This window comes from Cornus florida, unplaced genomic scaffold (assembly GCF_030987335.1).
Source record: "Cornus florida cultivar Cherokee Brave unplaced genomic scaffold, ASM3098733v1 CherokeeBrave_3.0.0_Hap2_Chr10, whole genome shotgun sequence".
NCBI classification, from domain to species: domain Eukaryota; kingdom Viridiplantae; phylum Streptophyta; class Magnoliopsida; order Cornales; family Cornaceae; genus Cornus; species Cornus florida.
The window spans coordinates 115,344,092-115,366,855 of NW_026775580.1; the positions used below are offsets into that span (position 1 = coordinate 115,344,092).

Genomic DNA, 22,764 nt, shown 5'->3' on the forward strand with positions numbered 1-22,764 from the left:
AAATTAAAATTTTTTAGAAGATAGTCTGAGATTTCATAGCCTAAAGGTACGATGGTCTCCGGTAAGAACTGTTTGGTGGCGGAGGGAACGGTGTGAGGCAGTGACTTGATCGAATCGTGAGAGAGCAACCCCGTGAGATCGAATCGGATTGCTCTCTTCAACCTCTTCTCTTCGACTTCGATATCTGTATGACCATTGTTAGGATTGATGGTAGTGAATTTGCTGGTGATCAAATAGACCAATAGACCTTCAGACTCGGAGATTCGGTTCTTCCGAAGCTTTTCGTTCCACCGGAACACACGCAATCTTCTGCTATGAGCTTCTTCCTTCACAATCACCATCTCTATCTACTCTCTCCCCCACCGTATCTATTTAATAACATATGACAGAACAACATAGGCAATTGAGTTGAGAATTATAGTCGGTGAAAGTTGAAACAGGGGGCTTATTATCTGTCCCAGATAAATAGGGTAATGCTATTCCAACTTACAAGACAACTAGGTGTCACGGGCCTAGAGATTTGGCGCAGCAACACGGCCTGTGCGGCACCAAGGCGTTGTTTCAGCTCGCGCAAGTCCCCTGGTCAGCTACCACGACCTGCCCTCCCAAGGATACATGCTGACTGGTTTCGGCCTGCCATGGCCTCGTCAGGGGAATGGCTCCAGCTCCCGACCAGTTTGTGCAGGGATGGCCAACTCCCTTCTTCATAGTCAAGTCCAAGACCAGCGACAAGCACCTCGAACTGAACCGAGTCGACCTACCTGAACTCTAAAGAGGTACCATCCTGTGGTCCTGCACGCCCCTTCCCTGGAACCATTCCCAGTCAATGAATGTTCTTAGCCAACCAGCATGCGTGTCTTCTATGCTCATGGCGTCGTTAGGAATCGGATTGTGACATTCTCCCCCACCCAAATCCTGCGACGCCCTCGTCGCAGTGCGGCGCTGACTCCGCTGCGTCCAACATTCCAAAGTCTCTCTCCTCCAAGTGGTATGCCCGCCTGCCCACCATCGCTTCCTTGTACAACCCCTGGCTGCACTCGCCCAATGATAGGGTTTCGGGCTAAAGGGACGCCCACTTCTTCGGGACGCAACCCCACGTTATGCCGCCTCCGCGACACCCCGAGCAAACAAGCGCCCTCCGGCTGACTTGATACCCGCCCTTCACAATGGTTTGCACGCCTCTTGAACTTGCAAGAACTTTGGTGCGCGCGGCCCTCCGGCCTAAAGGACGCATCTTCATGGGGAGATGGAGGCTCTCCTCCAACAGCATTGATTGCCCACCGACATTTTTTCAGTGCACCGTCTTCATTCTCAAGACCCCCGGATCGACAAGGGGGCACACCTCTGTGCTTTTCCCCAAGTCCTGCTCTGATACCATTTGTCACGGGCCTAGAGATTTGGCGCAGCGGCACGGCCCGTGCGGCACCAAGGCGTTGCTTCAGCTCGCGCAAGCGCCCTGGTCAGCCACCACGACCTGCCCTCCCAAGGATACATGATGACTGGTTTCGGCCTGCCATGGCCTCGTTAGGGGAACGGCTCCAGCTCCCGACCAGTTTGTGCAGGGATGGCCAACTCCCTTCTTCATAGTCAAGTCCAAGACCAGCGATAAGCACCTCGAACTGAACCGAGTCGACCTGCCTGAACTCTGAAGAGGTACCATCCTGTGGTCCTGCACGCCCCTTCCCTGGAACCATTCCCAGTCAATGAATGTTCTTAGCCAACCAGCATGCGTGTCTTCTATGCTCATGGCGTCGTTAGGAATCGGATCGTGACATATGGCTCCAAATTCCTTGGAGGTATAGATTAAACCCAAGTTGGGCATATAAAATATTCAACCCGAGTTCAATTTTAACCCTACTTTCTCCCGGAATCCAAGTTCCAACTATCTTTTTACATTTTTTTGTTTCTTTGAATGTAAAATATTTTAATTTTAATTTTATGCTGTTTAGTTATTGTAAAATATTTATGAAGAAAAAAAAAATTAAAACTTAACAAAAATAATTTACTCATCACTTCTTGGCAAGTTATTTTACAAGTTCCACCGATGGATAGGGATGACAATGGGGCGAAGTTGGGACAGGTTTGGGCCGTTTGGCTAAACTTTATTCCGCCCGTTAGAAAATTCGTCATACCAACTCTGTCCCTATTCCAAGACGGGTTTATAATTAGTATATCATCCTTGCCCCTACTTCGGTAGATAACATTTCGTGTCAAGTAACAAGGTCTTAAAAATATTAAATATATATTTTATATATAATTTTAAAAAAAATTAAAGATACATATATAATTGGGGCGGGTTCATCACTAAATCCGCTCCCGCACCAAACCCGCTTCGAATTTTCATTTATTTTATCATACCCATCCCAAACCTATTTAAGGTGCTGCCAAATCTGCCTCATTAGAAGCGGGGTCGGCGAAAATCCATACCAATGGACTTGACCTTAGCTTTGACCTAAACCTTTGCCAACCAAATAAAAATTAAAAAAATATTTTACGTAAAAAAGAAAAAAAGAAAATATTTTTTGTTGAAACAAACAAAGCCTTAAACTTGGATTCGAAAGTCCACTTAATTTGAGTTACCCATATGAGCCAATTTCCACATTAAAAACTTAATGTGATATTTAATTAATTTTTGGTTGAATTACTCTTAAACAAAAAATTTATAACAAATTTTTAGTAAATTACAAATAAATTTTAAAAAAATTAATTCTCCAAAATATTAACTTACAATAAATTAATATTTAACAAAGTAAGTTCAATAGAAAACAGGTGATCATAATTTAAATATTATATAGAATGCATTTCAAATAAAAATAATATAAAAATAATATTAGAATGCGGTTTAGGTTGGGTTTAGGTTTCTAACACCTTCAACTAAAGTCCAACCTTAATTAAATTCGAGTTGAGATTTTCAATTCAAGTCAACCCTAATTGTTAAAGAAATTGCCCAAGTCTTTACAAAATCGAGGTAGGCTTAAGTTGAGTTTGTGTTGCCTAACCCAAATTGCATCCCTAATGACTTGGGTTCTCATATAATAGCACCATATCAGCGGCGGACATTATCCAACATGAAATTTTGTTGCGGAAGTGTTGTTATTTCATGATTTTCATCCAAGATTATTGCAAAATGCAAATAGATATGAAGTCAACACTAATCCTTGGTGCAATTCTACGTACGATTATAGAGAATTCATTATTTTCACGTCTGATATGAACTTTACTTTTTGTGTTCATGTACATCCAACTAGCCTTTAATTTAACGGGTTAGTTTAAAAAAAAAAAAAAAAAAAAAAAAAAAAAAAAAAATTCCTTTACTATATAAAAAAGTGTGCAAAAACACACTTGTTATTTAGCAAGTGCAAATATAATCAATTTTGAACCCTTTTTTTTCTTATAATAAAACCCCAAAATATTCTCAAGGACATCTAAATTTACAAAACCTAAACTTATAAAATCTCAATAAAATTCTCCTAAATGCGCCAAAACAAAGAAGAAGAAAGCAAACTAAATTTTATATGTTCTACGTAGGGCTGCAACTAGGGCGGGTTTGAGGTATAACTTGAGCCCAACCCACCATATGAAATGCTAAACCCAAGCCCAACCCTAACCCTATCCTCAACCCTAACAACTTAACCCGAGCCCAACCCCTTCTACTTTTAAACTCGGGCTTGAATTTCGTGTTAAAATTTCAAGTTAATTCGGGTTACTCATATGGCTAATCTTCACACCGAAAATTTAATTTGATCTTGCATTAGTTTTAGATTAAATTACTGTTAAACAAAAAAAAAAAAAAATTCAAAGACTTTTTGTAGATTTTTAATAAATTACAAACAATAAGTTGAGAATTAACAAAGTAAGTTGAAAAGAAATAAAGTAATCATAGTTTAAATAATATATATAATGTATTTTAAAGTAAAAATATATATGAAAATAATATTATAATTCGGGTTCGGGTTAGCTCGGGTTAGTAGCACTTCAACCCAAGCCCAACCCTAATTCAATTCTGGTGGGTTGGGTTCGGGTTTCCCAACCCAAGTTGCACCCTTAATTCTACGCATTCAATGCTATATTTAGCATAAAGAACTCTTCGAACCAAATATCGAAATACCTAATTGACATTTAGCATGGAATCAAATATGTCAAATTTGACACATCAAAAAGCTGTATGCCAAAATGAATTGTTTCTGTTATTTTAATACAAATGTCACACATATCATTAAGGTTTACAAGAGAAAAAATAAATTATTAATAAATTAAGATGGATGGTAGTGAATTTGCTAGTGGTGAAGTAGATGAACAGACCTTCGGACTCAGAAATTCGGTTCTTGCGAAGCTTTTCGTTCCACCAGAACACACGCACTTTTCTGTTGTGAGCTTCTCCTTCACAATCACCATCTTCCCTGCTCACTCTTCACTCTTACTCTGTGTGCATATATAATTATGTATACTCACCCTTACTTCGTGTATATTATACAATGTAGATAACATATGACACTTGGAAGGTCGAACCCGGGATCATAAGCCCAATGACTCATATTCATTAAAGACAATCTGCCCCACAAGGACCGGTACCCTCCCCACCCTTTTAAAATTCCAAGAAAGAATATGAGCATTAAAAACTCTATTTGATCATTTATTCGATGAGTATTACATCCAATTTATAGAATATGTTAGCTAAAATAGGTAACTAATTACCTACCAATTAGCCTTAAAACAAGGAGTAATTAATTCAATCCTACAACTATACTATAAGAGATAAAATCTCAACACTCCCCCTCAAGTTGGTGGATAGATGTCACGCATGCCCAACTTGTCTAAAAATTTTGAAAACACTTGATTTGAGACTTCTTTGGTGAGAATGTCGGCTAGTTGATCATCAGATCGAATCTTAAGCAACTCCACAATTTTCCCATCCAAGTTCTCCTTAATGAAGAATCTGTCTATTTCAACATGTTTCGTATGATCATGTTGAACTAGACTATGGGCAATATCACATGCTGCTTTATTGTCACAATATAATCAAATAGGTTGCCTAGGTAGATAACCCAAATCCCGCAATAGAAGTCTTAACTACAATGTTTCACAAAGTGCAAGCGTCATACCTCTGAATTCAGCTTCTGCACTTGAGCGAACAACAACATTTTGTTTCTTACTTCTCCAAGTAACAAGATTACCTCCTACAAAAGTAAAGTAACCAGAAGTAGATCGCCTATCATCTATAGCTTCAGCCCAGTCAGCATCAGTATATGCAGCTTTGTTTTGATAACCAGCAGTTTTAGTGAACAAAATTCCTTTTCTAGGAGTAGATTTCAAATACCTCAAAATGCGCATAATTGCATTCATATGTTGCTCTCTAGGATCATACATAAACTGGCAAACAATGCTCAATGCATAAGCCAGATCCGGTCTCGTGTGTGCTAAGTACATCAATCTCCCTACAAGTCTTTGGTATCTTTCTTTATTAGCAGGTACTTGGTTGGACTCAACACATAACTTCAGTATTTCTTCTACTGGTGTCTCAGCTGGTTGACATGTTGTCATGCCAGTCTCTTGTAATAGATCTAAGGCATATTTTCTTTGAGATAGAAAGATTCCTTTATTAGATCGAGATACTTCGATCCCAAGAAAATATCTTAAAGGATCTAGATCTTTCATTTCGAATTATCTGGACAAGTACTTCTTGAGAGTCTTCATTTTTTCAGGGTCATTCCCTATAACCACCATGTCATCTACATATACAACGAATGCAGTGATCTTACCCTGTTGTTTCTTTAGAAATAACGTGTGGTCTGAATTGCTCTGACGGTAGCCAAATGTTATCATAGACTTTGTGAATCTTCCAAACCATGCTCTTGGAGATTGTTTTAACCCATATAATGATTTCTTTAATTTGCAGACCTTCCGACTATACTTTTCGGGTATCATGCATCCTGGTGGGAGATCCATGTAGACTTCTTCAGATAATTCACCATTCAGAAAGGCATTCTTCACATCGAATTGTTGCAGTGGCCAATCCAAGTTCGCAGCTAAAGACAACAAGACACGAACTGTGTTTATTTTGGCTACAGGTGCGAATGTCTCTGTGTAATCGATTCCATAGGTTTGGGTGTAACCTTTTGCCACCAATCTTGCTTTAAAGCGTTCAACTGTGCCATTTGCTTTATACTTTACAGTGTAAATCCATCGACATCCGACTGGTTTATTTCCTGGTAGAAAATCAATGAATTCCCAAGTTTCATTTTTTGGTAAGGATTTCATCTCCTCGTTCATAGCTGCTTTCCACCTAGGGTCAACTAGGCTTCTTGCACATTGTTAGGAATAGATACAGTAGATAATTGATTTACAAATGACAAATTTGATTCTAACAAACGTTGGTTCGACACATAATTGCTCATAGGATACTTAACTTTACTAGAAAGTTCGGGTTCATATGTGGGTTTAGGAATACCTCTAGTGTGACGCGGTGGTAATTGTTTTCTGAATGGCTCAGGCACTAAATCAGGAACATCCTCGGTAGGTGATTGGTTTTATATATCAGTTGCGAGGGACTCGAACTCAGACGACGATGGGTTAGCACCATACTGTCCATTTATAGGCGTTCATCACCACTTTGATCCAAACTTATACCACTCGAATCCAATTCGCCTGATTCCTGATTGGTTGGTCCAACTTGTGAGTCATTAACACTAGAATCGCCGTCCTCAAAAATGTGATAATCATAATCTAGAGTCTGAATTTCGTTCTGCTATTCCCCCTGAAGTTCAGACGCAGAGGAAAAATACATCGAGCCTTTATGGAAGACAACATCCATTGTGATAAACATTCATCGAGTGGGAGGGTGATAACAGCGATACCCCTTTTGATGAGTAGCATATCAGAGAAAAACACATCGCAATACGCGATAAGTTAGCTTGTTGCGTTGATGCTTATGGAGGTGTACAAATGCTACACAACCAAAGATATGAAGAAGTAGATTTGCGACGGTTGGGGCAACAACTGTGTCAATGAAAGCCTGCAATGGTGTCCGGAAGGTAATAGAGCTGGAAGGTACTCGATTGATGAGATATGCTGTAGAGGTAAGTGCTTCTCCCCAATACAATAATGGCATATGCGCTTCTATCAATAAAGCACGAACAACCTTCAACAAGTGTCGATTTTTTCGCTCTGCAACCCCGTTCTGTTGAAGTGGATTGGAACAAGTGGTTTGATGAATAGTTCTATGTGTTTCCAAATATTGTTGAAGGTCAAAACTCTGATATTCTCCACCATTGTCACCACGGAGAACCTGAACATGTGCATTGTATTGAGTTTCAACCATTTTATAAAACTTCTGAAACAATAAGTTCACTTCACCTTTGGATTTCATCAAGCACAACCAGGTCATCAATAAAAGTAACAAACCAACGGGATCCACTTAAAGTATTGACTTTGAACGGACCCCAAACATCAGAATGTATAATCATAAAAGAAAGTGGACTTTTATGCAAACATAAGGGATATGAAACATGATGGCTCTTTGCTAGTTCACAAACATCACAGCGTAAACTAGAAACATCACATTTGGCAAACAAACTAGGAAATAATTTTTTCAGATAACCAAAGGAAGCATGCCCCAGACGTCGATGCCACAGCCAGATTTCATAGTTTTTTCTCTCCCCCTCAAAACCATCCAATGTCAATGCTTGTCATAACTTGTAGGAACTTTTGGACATTAAGTCCAAGTAAAACAATTTCCCTCGCCGAATACCACAACCAATCATCTGCTTTGTTTGGATGTCCTTAACACACAAAGATCAAGCCAAAAAATGACAACACAAGATAAAGCTGTGGTTATTTGGAAAACTGACAAAATATTAGAATCTAACGATGGAACAACTAAAACAGAATCTAAATGCAGATTATCAGTGAGTGTCAAAGATCCTTCCCCAATAACTGGAGTCGAAGTCCCATTGGCAGTAGAAACAAATTTGTGAGAGGATGAAGTAAGAGGTGAGACATGTCTAAAATCAAATGTCATATGATCTGTAGCACCAGAATCAATTATCCATGCAATATTAGCAACATGTGTAGAAATATTGAAATTCTTATCACCAATATTTGTTGTCTTAACAACTGCTGCAGTGGAGGTCTTTGTTGAAGATTGGTGAATTTAAGGGTTGGTAATTTCTAAGTTATGTATGGGTTTGTAAAATTCAAAAAAATAAAATCAAAAGGATTCAAAGTTAAATGATGCCTCTGATACTATCTTGAAATTCAGAGAAAGAATATGAGCATTAAAAACTCTATTCGATCATTTATTTGATGAGTATTACATCCAATTTATAGAATATGATTAGCTAAAATAGGTAACTAATTAATTCAATTCTATAGCTGTACTATAAGAGATAAAATCTCAACACACCATGCCCCGTTTATAGCGGTTTTGGAGGACCATTTAACTTATTTGAGTGGGATAATTTTTGTTAATAAAAACTCGCACGGGTTGGGGCGAGGGTGGAAGGAGGTCATCCCACCCCACCTCGTTTAGGTAGGTAAAATACTAAATTACCGTTATTTTATTAGTATATATAGTTAACTCTAGAAACCTTAGGTCACATTCACTTTCTTACTCGTTCCAAAGAGCGGCAGAACCCTACGAACTAAGAACGCTCATACTCTTAAATTTTATGTTAAATTTTTTATTGCCAATTTTTTGTGAATTTTTTCAATAGTTATATAATTGTATTTAAGGAAAAAAAAATAAAAAATGAAGAGAAATTTTAGAACTAAATGAGGCGGGGCAGGTGCCCGTGGGGGTGAAAAAATTAAATAAGGACAAGGATGGGTGGAAATGCCCCTGTTTAGGCGGTTTTGGGCGGGAGGTTTCTAAACGGTTGTAGGGATGGGGAGGGTACATCCACCCAAAACCGCCCCAGTTAGCATTCACGAAATTACGAAATTACTCCAAAACTCGAGAATTAGAGTTGGAGTGAAACATTTGTCCCCAGCTAACTAGGGTAATGCTATTAAAATTTTATTAAATATAATAATTTATTTAACTTTGCACAAAATTTTTAAAAAAAAAATTTAATCTAACGGTAACATAAGAAAGTTCATAATATGTTTAATAATATATAAAATAGTTTCCTTTCCTAATAATATTACCCTATTTATTTAATTTTATTATTATTATTATTATTATTATTATTATTATTATTATTATTATTATTTTATCATATTTCAAAACCTTTGAAGATTGGTTAAAAAGAAACTGCACCTGTTACCAAAATACATTAATAAGAAACCCAGCCAGCCGTTGTTTATAGCTTGCCAAATACTCGTTGGTGGAACATTTACATGATTCTTAGAATGTTAGGCCTTGCTTGGATTGCATCTCTAAAAATTGTTCTTGAGAACAGTTTTCAGAGAATCAGAATAGAAAACAATTTTCAGTTTTTTCAGATTTCAAACCTGCTTGGTTAAGAGAATTTACAAAACAGTTTCCGGAAAACAAAAACTCATAAAACTACTTGGTTGTATGAGTTTTTGAAAATAGTTTTATGAACTAAGAAAATAAATAAAAATATTATTGTACCTCACTCTTTTACTTCTTTAATTTATGAAATTAACTATTAATGTAAATATATATATATATATATATATATATGTATATATATATATATATATTTAAATAAGTGTTGGAGGTAAATTCATTTTAACTAGTATTCTTCAACTTAATAAATATTGCACAAATACAATATATCAAGTTTAATTAAAATTTGACTAAATTTAAATACAATAAAAGAGTTACATGAATTACTTCAAGTGTCATATGCACTTTTAGTTGTACAAATATTAATTTTAGTGATACATAACCAAAACAAAATATTAGAGAATTACACAAATAGTTAATCAAAGCAAAACATTGAAGAATTATAAAAGTAACTTTATCTAGCATTGCCTCCGAATGATGCCCACATTTGATTCGTCAGATGAGTTCTAGGGGCTCCCATTTGTGCTGCACCATCATCGGATAAATTAAGTGTCTTTAGTACACCAATATTTAGTATTAAGACGTGTGTATCATGCATGGATTGGGTTAGAGACATTTAATAAGATGTGTGTATCAAAAGACCCATTCATTCATAAATTGCATCCATAAAAAAATAAAAATAAATAAACTTTCTATAAAAGAAATTGAATCCAATGATATTCAAATACAATTTTTTTTTTCTTTCATTAATGAATATGTTATATTGAACCAAAAGATCGACTATTTAGTACATACTTAAAGAGGGCATACCCTCCATGAAAAATCAACATGGACTGCCTAACAGACCACTCAAAACGGTAAAGAAGCTTGGACAAATGATGATGATGCATCAAGAATAGTGACCCATAGATTCATTTTTTGCCAAATCCCCCAAGAAGAGAACAACTTTTTCTGAACTTCTTGTTTGATATTATAATCAAATTATATCACCAAATCATGAAGAGTTGAAAGGTCAAGCCCAATGAAGCAACTAACAGATCTAAACCCAAACAATTGGTTTGTATCATCATCAATAGCCTCCCCACAATTGACACAAATGGATGCCAGTTGAAAAATGCTCCACCGTAGTTACAAGCACAAACATGCCTAGCTGCAAAAAAATAAATAAATAAATAAAATCATGCAAGTCCAGCAATAAACTGAACATAACACATCGATACCAGATGATAAAACATTCCTAAATTGAAAACTACAAACTCAATCCTCAACTCTATCCCCTGGACTAAACCAGATCATTTGATCCAAAATGAATGAACACTCTTATGGTAAACAACATCCTCAATCTTCATCTTTAAAAAAATTAAACTGAATAAAATTCATTGAATCAAGATGACTAAATATGAGAGCATAGTTAGATGTACCAAATCAAAGCAATCAAAAAGAGGGATGTGTTTCCTTTTAAATAAGATCAAATAGCAAAAATGCTAACATACCATAATATCATGTAACGAGTTATCTCTGCAAAGTCCAAAAGATTATATGAAACAATAAGAACACATTTCTATAAACAATAAGAACACAGTACATGACCAAACAATCTAACATGCCAATCAATGGGTTTGGATACTCAAATTGAATATTTCTACATTCTCATAACTAAAGTTATAACCATAAAGTACTGTGAGTTTGATCCATTCAATGGTTTAGGATATGGGGAGGAAGAAATCAGGAAATCCCAAACTAAAAAATAATTGACACATTCCTATCTAGTAAAAAATTTCAAAAATTACCTAGAAAAAAAGTTAATCGGAAGCAAAATCTTTTAAATACAAACAAGGCAAGACCAATTTTGAAGTGGTGATGACAAATTTGTATTTTATTAACTCCTGAAAATGTCAAAGGTAGATAATAGGAATCACCAACAAAACATATAAGGTTTATTTGTCAAAAATAAAAGTCTAAACAAGCTATCATATTCACTCCTAATACACATCAATGTGCCAAACAAAGGGAGCTATCATATTCACTCCTAATACACGTCAATGTGCCAAACAAAGGGAGAGAGAAGCACTTAGAATAAACTAAACCAAAAAAAAGTATTGCCCTCTATAATGAATTTAGATATTTAGAATCAATTTTCCAAAGAGATAAAAGATTCAATACTAAACAAAATGGGATCTAACCAAATTTGTCATTTAAAAAGTGGTGTAAACAAAAAAAGTCCTTTTGACAACATAGAACAGAACACTAGTTTAAGTTTCATTCTCCAGAATAGCAAGAGGACCACAACAACTATGTAGAAAGATCAAAAAAAAATTGCTCATCAAATTAACAGGGGAAAAAAATGAACTTTTTGAGTCCAAGATTGAACAAATATAAAATAACAGAGATTGGAAATCAAAAGCCAACAATAAATGATGCAAATTAATTAAAAAAATAAAAAATAAAAAATTATCCAATTCGCATTCAACAGAGAACCCAAATATGAATAATCAGATACCAATATCAAGAGAGATTGGGGAGAGTTCAAATCCTTAATGGGTTTTTAGTGGTGTTAGTTATCTAACCCTAATTAAATAAGTTACAAGCAGTTCAAATTGTTGACAATCAAACCAAATTGAAAGTGTTATCAACAAAGTAAATAATCAAACCTCAACCCAACACAACCAAATCCAACAGGTCAAATAATAAACCCTTAACCAAAGCACATAAAATCGGAAGTGTAAACAACCACAGAAAATCCAACACAACCAAAGAAAATCATCAACCCTCAACCCAAATCGGAAGTGTGAACAACCACGGAATATCAATGAATCTGTGAGAGTTTTACCCGAACGAAGAGAGACAACTGCAGGCAGAGAAGCGCAGATCGACCATCATTAGACGAGCTTCAAGAAACTGAAAGATGGGTTGAAGAGAGACTGTAACCATGAAATCTGAGAGAAAATGCTTAAAGAGAGATTGTAAGGAGGGCTTGAACGGCTGAGGTTATAAACGAGAAGGGTTCCGTCATTTTTTTTAAGCGAACAAAGTGTTCTCCGTGTTTTCCCTCAAATGAGAATAGGTTTTAGAAAATTCAGAAAATAGCCCAAAGTTGTTCTCCAAAAAGCTTAACTCATTTATCTCAGTTTTTCAAAAACAGTTTTTAAAAAACAGAACCAAGTAGACCAATTTTATGAGTTTTCAGTTTTTTGCAACTATGAAAACAGAAAACTGTTTTGGGAGAATCAATCCAAGCAGGGCCTTAATATTCCTTTTGATTCTGGTATCTGATATCTTGTTATTCCCTATGTATGGCTTGCCTCAAAGAAAATCAAATTAGGGTCTGCAGGTAGGGTATGAATTGTTGGGGATGATTGAATTTTGACTCCTTTTTTCTTGTTTTCCAAAATACATTTATGGTTTTCAAAACGCTGATACATACCCTTCTTTTGGATCTTAATTAGAAAAAAACAAAAAAAAACAAAACAAAAATCAATAGAGAGAATGTCTAATGTAGTAATCTGCCACATTGTTACAACTTACAAGATAAATGGAAGGGATTTAAGAAAAGGAAAGAGGAATAGTTACTCACAAAAAAATGAAAGGAAACCAGGTACAGGACCAGTGCCACCACTTAATATCCAAGTGAGATCAAGCAGAAAATTAACATACATTCAAAGAGAACTTGCTTTAACACCACTAACCTTGCAGCCAAAAGCCTTTTCTGAAACAACTGCCCACCCCCACAAGGAAATGGCCTTCCGCCAACAATACTCAGCTTTAACATTGGGAAGTACAAACGCCGGTAACCTACATGCTCCTCACCAAGCCTGACAACCACAAAACGTATCAACTCAATTCTTGTCAGGTATGATAGTCAAGGACCACCAAGCCAACCCCACCACCCCACCAATCCCCCCCCCCCCCCCCCCCCCCCCCCCCCCCCCCCCCCTCTCTCTCTCTCCCTTTTTGTTATTAATACAGATCCAAGTCCAGCAACCACAGTGGCTGATAGAAGGTCCTTTGGGCAAATTTACAACATCATTGCTCTATAGTTGATAGACCCTTGGATGGCTATTGGAGATTGGAATGTGGTGAGGTTTCATCAAGAAAATATTGGAGGTATAAGCATCCCTCAAAGGGTAGTTGATGAATTTAATTCAATTCTGGAATCCATTGGGTTGGATGACCTTCCTGCGGCTAATGGTACATGGACATGGTCCAATAATCAATATTCTAGAAGGAGAATTTGTACTAGGCTTCATAGACTCACTGTTAACCAATGTTGGTTGGCTACCTTTTGCAACTCCAAGTTATTCCTTACTGTAGCCTCTCTGTCTGATCAGTTTTCTATGGTTGTAACTTGTAAGCTATGATGACTAATGAGAACTGCGCAGCTGGTCCTAAGCCCTTCAAGTTCTTGAAGAATTTTGTGCTCCGTGGCTGAGGTTGGAGCAGATTGTTGATTATGTGTGGAGAGAAAATACGTTCTCTTATAATCCTATTCACAGATCTATGGAAAAATTGAGATTGGTGTAGTATGAAATTAAGGAATGGAACAAGGCTAAAGGTCATACTTCTGATCTCTTGAAGGCTGCTACTAAGAAGCTGGAGAAATTTCAACTTCAATTGTTGCATTATCCCATGAAGGAAATGTGTATTGAGGCTGTTAATGTAGCAACAGAAGAAGTGGAAAATTTATATGCTTGTGAGGAGAATTTGTGGGCTCAGAATTCAGGGATACAGTGACTCGCAGATAATGGTAGATGTTAAAAAAAAAAAAAATTATTCCACAACAAAGTGAAATAGAGAAGAGCTGTTAATTCCATTTACTAGACTTGAAACGGAGGAAGGAAGTGTGTCCTCTAATCAGAATTCCATCAGAGCTTGGTTGGTGGAATTCTAGGAGAGGTGGTATTCCAAGTCTTCTAACCTATCTTCTAATTTGCAGGAACCTAGAAAATGCCTTGGACTCTCTTAGAGGCAATTACCGGAGAATCCTATTTCTGAAGAAGAAATGAATGAAGTTGTCATGGGGTTTGCTCCTGACAAGGTTCCTTGTCCAAATGGCATGCCTCCTAGATTATAGCATAGATTTTAGCGGATTATCAAGGATGATTTGATTGCATCTGTCCTACATTTTTTTACATCATCCTCTATGCCTTCAGTATAAATGCTACATTCCTTACTTTGCTCCCTAAGAAGCATGACTGTTTCAAGGTCACTGACCTCAGACCTATTTCACTTCGCAATACTCTTTACAATTTAGTCTCTAAAATTTTGGCAAATAGACTGAGTCTTGTGTTGCATAACCTAGTGGATTATGAGCAAACTCCATTTTTAGCTCACGACTTAAGGATTTCAATATGAGAAACGGGCATGAACGTGAAGAAAGCCTATGATTCAATTTCATGGGACTTCATTGCTGCTACTTTGAAGAAAAAATATGGTTTTGGTGATCAATGGATCAGATGGGTGCTCTCTGTTTGCGAGAAGAACAGACCGCATTAATGTGAGAGACAGTCACAGTGTCTGCTCTTCCTCATCAACAACCCCTGTCCTCCATTAATATACTACTCCTACTTCAGTTCTTTTAATTCCAACACACAATTTATATTTTAATCACACTCTCTTCCCAAGGTTTTTCTCATACCTCCTTTCTATAACTGTCTTTCACTTTTCCTTCTTGGGCTATTCTCTGTTTTTCCGTAATATCTGGGACAAAACATAGGTTGTTTGTTCATATCTGGGACTTCAGCTTCTTTTTCTGTTTTTGTTAATGGCACTCCCTCTGGCTTTTTCAAGGCTGGCAGGGGCATTAGGCAAGGTTGTCCCCTTTCTCCTCTTTTATTCACCTTGGTGACTGAATACTTTTAAAACTTGATGCATAGAAAAGTTATGGAAGGTGCTCTTCAGGTCTGCAAGCCTTGCAAAGGTGGGAATGAAGATTAATCATTTCGTTTTTTTTCTGTTGAACTTGTTTTAGTGGTGAAGGCTCACGTTGGTACTGCTAGAGCCATTAGTGAGGTGCTGGATGAATTTTATAAGGTATCGGGTCTAATGACAAGTAAAGAGAAAAGTGTTATCTTCTTCTCTAGATCTGTTAGAAGGAAAAGAAGTCTTCTGGGAGTGCTGCAGTTTCCTATTGATTATCTTGGTTTGCCTCTTGTGAGCAACACTTTGAAAAAGCATCGTTGTTTGCCTCAGCTAGACAAAGTGGATGCTAAGTTCTCTGTTTGGAACGGCCTAAATCTGTCCATGGCAAGGAGGGTAGAGCTAATTAGATCTCTTCTTACCTCCTTCAGTTATTAATGGGCTGTCCTGAAACTGTGAAAAAGGATTTTAACAGGAAATTGAAGTCATTTTTATGGGCTGTAAAGAGAATAGTCAGAAGATGCATCCACTCAGCTGGAGTAATGTTGTTTTGCCTAGAAGTGAGGGTGGTTTTGGCATTAGAAGAGTTGAAGATATTAATATAGCAGCTCAGTACACTCTTGTTTGGGATTTCATCCAGACCAAAGATACCTTGTGGATTGCATGGTTCAAGCACGAGTATACCAGACAGTCAAATTTCTAGCCTAAAACTACAGATTCTTTCATCTGGAGGAGTATGCTGCCTGTGAGAGATTTTATGGCTCGTAATTTGAACTACTCTGTACGTAATTGAACTTCTTTCAACTTCTTCATGGACCCTTGGTTAAATAAGAATTCCTTGTTGAATCAGTTTGGCTTTACTTCAGTTCAGATATTTGTTCAGCATAATCAGTGGCAGTTTCCTGCAGAATTCCCAACAGCTTTGGCTGGCTAAATTACTGCAGGGCATGATGAAATCTTGTGGAAGAATGGAAAATTCTCTTTCAAGTCTGTGTGGAATGCTTGCAGGTTTAAGGGTAACAAAGTGGATTGGAAGCTTTGATGTTGGAATTCATGCAGGCCTAGAATTGGGGTTGCTGCTTGTTTGATCTTTCAGGATGCTGTTCCTTCTGTCACTTGCTTACAAAGGAGGGCCTTACTTTGACTTCTATTTGCTTTAACTGTTGGAAGGGTGTTGATGATATGAATCATCTATTCTTTCAATGTGTTTTGGCAAAGGATGTTTGGAACTGGTTCTTCAATTTAATTGGGAGTAGAGTGCAAGCTGTTATATTTCTGAGTTTTATCTCAAGTATACCAAGATGATTACTGGCAGCTCTTATAGAGCTAAATTTATCAGAAATGCTTTTGCTGCTATCTTATGGAATCTGTAAAAAGAAAGAAGTTCCAGATTGCATGGGGGTGAAATCAGGAGTGCTCGTCAGATTGGCGTGGACTCAGTTTTTAAGGCTGCATTTGGCATTGGCTTCTCTTTACATGATCTAGTTTCCATGGGTTAGCTTCTTCTTTGTTTAGTCTTTGCTGCATTTTTAATTACTTTTTGCTCTGCAAATGGTTCCTTTCTGTCTATGGTTTCTAATTTTCCTTTCTGTCTTGAAATTGAACCTCCCTTAGGGGCATGATGCATTTCTAATCCTCGATGTGATGCTTAATAAGCGGTACTAAGAAAGAATTTTAGAAACTTTTTCTACTTCCTGCTGCTTCTCTTTAATTTTCTGTTCTTTAACACCCCTAAAAATCCCAAAACAAACCTCGCAAACCCCTTGCCTACCCTTAAATATCCTAATGACAAGCCCTGGTTTTTCCCTCTATCAGCTCCTGCACCCTAGAACTACAAAATCTAGCCTTTTTTTTTTTGCTCATGGTTACTGTGCATGCTCCCCTATACTTTCTTTTTTCCTACTCAACAAAAAACCCGAGACTATCCCTTCTTCCATTTTGCAAAACCTAACACTACACATCTTCCCTAACTTCTCAATAGAGAAAATCAATTATAACTAACTCTTAAAAACCTTTTACAAGACTGTGTCCTTTGCTCTTGTACTACATGAAAAAGTGGCACTATGAACTATGTTACATATAATATATATGCAATATATTATATATGTATGGAGGTGTTCCCCGCGTCTGAATTCTAGGGTTTACCATGCTTGCTTCTCCATATTGGACTACACTCGACACCTGTGTTGTGACCACAAATCATAGTGAAATTGATAATGCGTAGTTTAACAAGTCCTTTAGCCACTGAATTTACCAAATTGAACTGCAGATAATAACATTTTGTAAAAGGATAAATCTAATGGATATAATTCTAGATATTAAAATGAATCAACAATAATTCAAAAAGAAAAGAAGTTCGATGATTCCATTTAGTAGGAGGGAAGAAGTGGAGGGAACTGAGGAGAAAATTGGTCACGTTTCCATGGTTTGGTAAGAACACAGGGAGCCAAGGGAAAAGAGGAGGAAGCACTGCCCCCACTAGGCCCTGCAATCATTTTTCAATTTATTATTTTTTACTTATATATCTCTTAAAACTAGCATATGTAAAAGCATGGTGTCTACTGTCTATCCTTTTTTAAAAAAAAAAAAATCTTTACAAATGTTTAAGCAAAAAGGGTTAATACTAAAATGTACACTCCCATTTGGGCTAGAAGAGAACCCTCAACACCGATCACTTTGATATTAATTCGAAAAAACAAAAGTTGATTTGAGGTGGGGTAATCTGTATTAGAATACATGAGCACCAAATGATGTGGGAACTTTGTAAGAGTGCAAAATCCCATACAAATAGAAGCCAAATTAGTAAAGGATATTGCCTAATATTATAAAGTCTATGTAGATTAATCTAAATATTATAATTTCCCTACTTGAATACAGTTGAACTTACCGTTTGGCAAATTGTTGAGTACTCCAAGGATCATCGTTTTCCAATATAACCGCTTTAGCAGGTTTAAGATTAGCAATGCTTCTAACGAGGTCAACATACTCTCATTACCAAAATCACCTGGAGAAAGGCCACCAAAACAACCACCAAAAAAACAGAAGCTTAAAGTAGCTGAACAACTAAAATAGTAACCGAGAGAAAAATAGAAGCATGTTTTTAAATAGCACCAAATCTGGCTGCATTTCCACATAAAACCATGTCAAATAGGTAGAAGAATTAAAAAGTAAAATATTGAGCAACACGTTGCTTAACATTCTATAAGAAGTGATTAGCATAAAAAGTTAAGTGGAGCTGTTACACAGTGTTGGTCCCACTTTCTAGGAGGAGTGGATTGGTGACCTCTGGCACGATTGGGATGGATTGGCTACCACTAACTCGAGCTTGAGTTTTTTAAAATTAGTTTGATAAAATAAAAAACTATAACTGACAAGAAAAATATAATTCACACAACTCAATTGGATAAGAAGAAAAAAAGACCACTATGATAGGGGGAAAAAAAATTTTAAAAAAAAAACGTAATACAATACCCGAAGAAGAGATTTTTACCTGCAAAAATCGAAGATTCCAATAATCATGATTCAAAATTCCAAAATCATTTAAAACATTAGCAATATATACATATAGCTGATTGTAATTCATAAAAATTAAAAAATAAATAAAAAGTTGCACATATATTTTAACCAGAAGCTTCAATTTAAAAACGGTTTTAGATGACTTCACTTAGAGGGAGAGAGAGGTCACAACGTTTCTGACAATGCGATTCGAACATAGCTCCCCAACGACGACGAACTAGATAGAGAGAGGGAGGAACCGTCAGATTTTGCTAACCAGATGCTTCTCAGCAAACAGTATTTGCCAACCGTCAACTTAGAGCACACCTCTTGCTTGGTGTGAACTTTTAACTCTTGGGTTTCATGCTGACCACAAACGACTTCAGTATTGTCATTTGTCAACAAAAGGATTAACAAAGCGCAACTCATAACCACAAAACATTGACAAATTGAAATACTATATTTTTATTAATTCTCATATCATAACCACGAAGGAATTACTATATTTTTTTTAATTAGCAAAAAATTTTATTGTTTAATATTTTCTTATTTATGTATAAATAATTTTTAAAATTTTTTATCTTTCTAAAATAAATAATATTATTTTAGACCAAAGATCTTAAGCCACTAGATTAAAAAATAAAAAATAAAAAATGGGAATCGTTAATTTCTTCACACTCAGTTTTAAGTTGTAAGTATCTAGTACACTTTCCTTAGTTTAAACAAGGAAAATATAGTCTTTTAAAAAATAAATAATAATATTTAACTTAGATTATGTTATATTTTCTATCTAAGAAAAAATGTATTTTTTTGATTAAATATCATGAAATCATACTTTTTATGTGATGTTTAACAAAAATAAAGTACCAAAATACCATGATTTGGGTGACAATATGGCTTTGTATTGGCACCTTTATACTTATGGGTGGCAATTCGTGTTTCTGGGTTGTGTTCGTATCGTGTCGATGTAAAGATATTATACTAAATAGGTAAATCCAAACCCAACTTATTTAATAATTGTGTCAAAAATTTCAAAACTAACCCAACTCGTTTATTAAACAGGTAAACGTATTAACCCGACATGTTTATTAAAACGAGATATTTAATATTTAATCAAATACTAAATAATAGAAAAAAATTGTCATAATTAACCCAAATATTAAAAAAAAAAAAAAATCATAAGGCATAAACAAGATTTATATTGAAATGACTTAACTATTCATAGCAATTGGGTTTAACCAAATAATATATTAGATAAGTCATAATCACGATTATAATATGTTGAATTAAATGGATCATAAACGGGTTACATGGGTTGAACTCCTCAACCCTAACCCGACACGGTTAAGTTAACGAGTTAATCGTGTCGACCCTTTTATAACTCAAACCCGTTTATACCAAATCTAAACATTTTTAACTCGTATCGAGTTCGTATCGTATTAGCTTGTCGTAATTTGCCACCGTGGCCCTACTTATACTAGAGTTGTTTGCATATGGCATAGAGATTTTGAATTAGAATTGCTGGCACCTCAGCTTAAGGGGTTTAAGTTTTTCAATTCAAATCCAAATTGAACCCACACCCACAAATAATAGAATCATTGTTAGATATGGAATACAGTATAAGCAATTAGAAAGATAAAATTACATAATCAAAGCTTTCAAAATTTTATACCAAAATTATAAAACAAAGTTTCAATGTTGACATTGGGAGGGAATTAAAACAAAGGCCATGGTTTTCGACAAGTTGGACATGAATCATTCTTCCACAACCACCCAGAAATGCACCTGGTATGGAAAACATGGGAGCAGGTTGTTCTAGTGATCCTCGTGGCAGTCGTTAATTCATCAAGACAAATCGCGCATTTATCACCCTCAATAAACTCCTCTTCCTCACCCTGCAAGGGTTCAACTTTAACAAACCCTATCGGTTCGTCAATCGCAACGCCTCTGGTCGGAAAATACCCCTTTTCGCCCAAAAATTCTCTTATAATCCACAAATACAACTCCACGTCTACGCTGTAACTATCATATGGATCATCCTCTACTTTCTCCGCATCGTGATCTATCTCGAAATCCGAAAACCCCGACGAGTCCGAGTCAGATCCGGGGTCGTAGTCGTATCCCAGCCTAGGTGGGGTAGGAGGTGACATCGACGCTATAGGGGAAAGATTGAGATCGATGTGGGTGTGATCAACGGTTCGGATTCGATAAATTTCAGTCACGATCACAATTTTGGGCAAATTGGGGCCAAGAATATTCTTGGTGCAAAAATTGTAATTTTTGAGAAGATAGTCTGAGATTTCATCGCCTAATGGTAGAATGGTCTCTGGTAGGAACTGTTTGGTGGCCGAGAGAACGGTGTGAGGCAGTGACTTGATGGAATGGTGAGAGAGCAACCCTTTGACATCGAATCGTATTGCTCTCCGTAACCTGTCATCTTTGATTTCGATATCGGTATCGCGGTGGATGGTAGTGAATTTGCTGGTGATGAAGTAGACCAACAGACCTTCAGACTCAGATATTCTGTTCTTGCGAAGCTTTTCGTTCCACCGGAACACACGCACTCTTCTGCAGTGAGCTTCTTCCTTCACAATCACCATCTTCCACTCTCTCTACTCCGTATATACTGTAAATAAAATACCCCAACGACTCATATTTGTAGGGACGAAATCACGAAGTTACTCCGAAACTTGAGACTTGGAGGGAAACTAGGATTTTATTAAGTGTGACGACTTCGAGTTGGAGGGAAACAAGGATTTTATTAAGTCAGCCTTGTTAACTTTTATTTTTGCATATGTGGCATTAATCGTTATCCAAGTCTCTGGTTTTATCTAATAATCTACTATTTTTAGTATTTTCTTCTGGTTTTTCAGTGAATTTTCAAAATAAAAATGTAGAAATGTACGTGGAATAATTGATTACTTATAAATCTTCTCCTTTTTTTTTTCGTTTTTTTTTTTTTTTTTTTTGGCTGCTAGGACAAGAATATTAACAGAAATATGAACCAGAACAGTACCATGTGTAATGTGCTGACTTATAAATCTTTCTATGTCTCAAAATAAGTTTTTCTTTTTTAAAATCTAACTTTAAAAAAAAAATTAATTATTATTATTTTTTTATTATATTAGTATTAAATGAATTTTCAAATTTATCCCTAAGTGATATGATAGTTTATTTTTTATAGATTCAATGGGAAAAGGTTAAATTGATAATATTACAAAAATGGTACATTAAATTTTTAAATGAAACATTTATTTTGGGACCTATCAAAGTAGAACAATTTTTTCTTTTGAAAAGCATTTCCTTTCCTAATAAGTTTCAAATTTATCCTTTCAATATTTAAAGATTTTGTTTGTTAATTAAAAAAGCTTTCCAAACTAAAGTATAATTTTGGACCAATTTAAATTTTGTAAGATTACTTTTCTTTTATATATATATATTTATATATATATATATATATATATATATGTTTTTGAATGAAGCATTTGTTTTGAAAATCTTGCAGTAAAGAACGAGCTTATTTTATACGGATGGGGAATACATATGTGGGACGAATTAGTTATAGATAATAGCTACTTGCCTTCATGCAAGGTCAAATTGCACAGAACACTAATTTCCCGGGGGAGCCGAATTCACTGAACACTTTTGAAATTAAGGGTTTTTTTTTTTTTTAGTTCTTTTTTTGAAAATTAGTTCGCAAAGAAAATGAGAGATTAAGAGAGAGGGTCAAAAACTAACATTTAAAAGTTCCTATGGTTAGTATGAAGTAAATAGAAAGAAAGAAAAAAATTTAAATTTGTAATTATTTTAAATAATTAAATATAATTGGCAAAATAACTTGTGATAAAATAAAATGCAAAAATAACAATATAAAAATTGCATTGTGATACATTTGAGAAAAAACAACAAATTCAATCATAAAGCAACAAATCAGGTACGTA

The 22,764-nt window shown here is 35.8% G+C and overlaps 1 protein-coding gene across 11 annotated transcripts; it reads right to left on the bottom strand.

Annotated features, from left to right (window-relative positions):
• Window positions 1–9,782: 9,782 nt before the first annotated feature.
• LOC132277593 (uncharacterized) lies at window positions 9,783–19,244 on the bottom strand. Of its 11 annotated transcripts, none has more exons than XR_009471036.1 (4): window positions 18,216–19,234; window positions 13,159–13,284; window positions 12,303–12,370; window positions 10,147–10,618 (listed from the first exon to the last, which is right to left on the bottom strand). XR_009471036.1 is itself a non-coding variant. In XM_059779431.1 (3 exons), exons 1-3 carry the CDS (start codon window positions 18,909–18,911, stop codon window positions 10,459–10,461), a joined length of 393 nt encoding a protein of 130 aa, XP_059635414.1. In that variant the 5' UTR covers window positions 18,912–19,224; the 3' UTR covers window positions 10,147–10,458. The 11 variants fall into 11 exon arrangements, 2 of the variants coding, with proteins under 2 accessions (XP_059635414.1, XP_059635415.1); XR_009471033.1 differs by having other exon boundaries at window positions 10,147–10,622; XR_009471040.1 differs by lacking the exons at window positions 12,303–12,370; window positions 13,159–13,284 and having other exon boundaries at window positions 10,147–10,622; window positions 18,216–18,332; window positions 18,800–18,818; window positions 18,993–19,226.
• Window positions 19,245–22,764: the final 3,520 nt, after the last annotated feature.

Bases quoted from the DNA above. Each gene is read 5' to 3' on its own strand.
- LOC132277593 (XM_059779431.1), bottom strand. From the start codon at position 18,911: ATGAATTACAATCAGCTATATGTATATATTGCTAATGTTTTAAATGAT. The intron at 18,333-18,799 runs GTATTGTATTAC...GCCTTTCTCCAG, and splicing joins GGTAAAAATCTCTTCTTCGG to GTGATTTTGGTAATGAGAGT. The intron at 10,623-18,215 runs GTAAGTTCAACT...ATTTTTTTGCAG, and splicing joins ACTCAACAATTTGCCAAACG to CTAGGCATGTTTGTGCTTGT.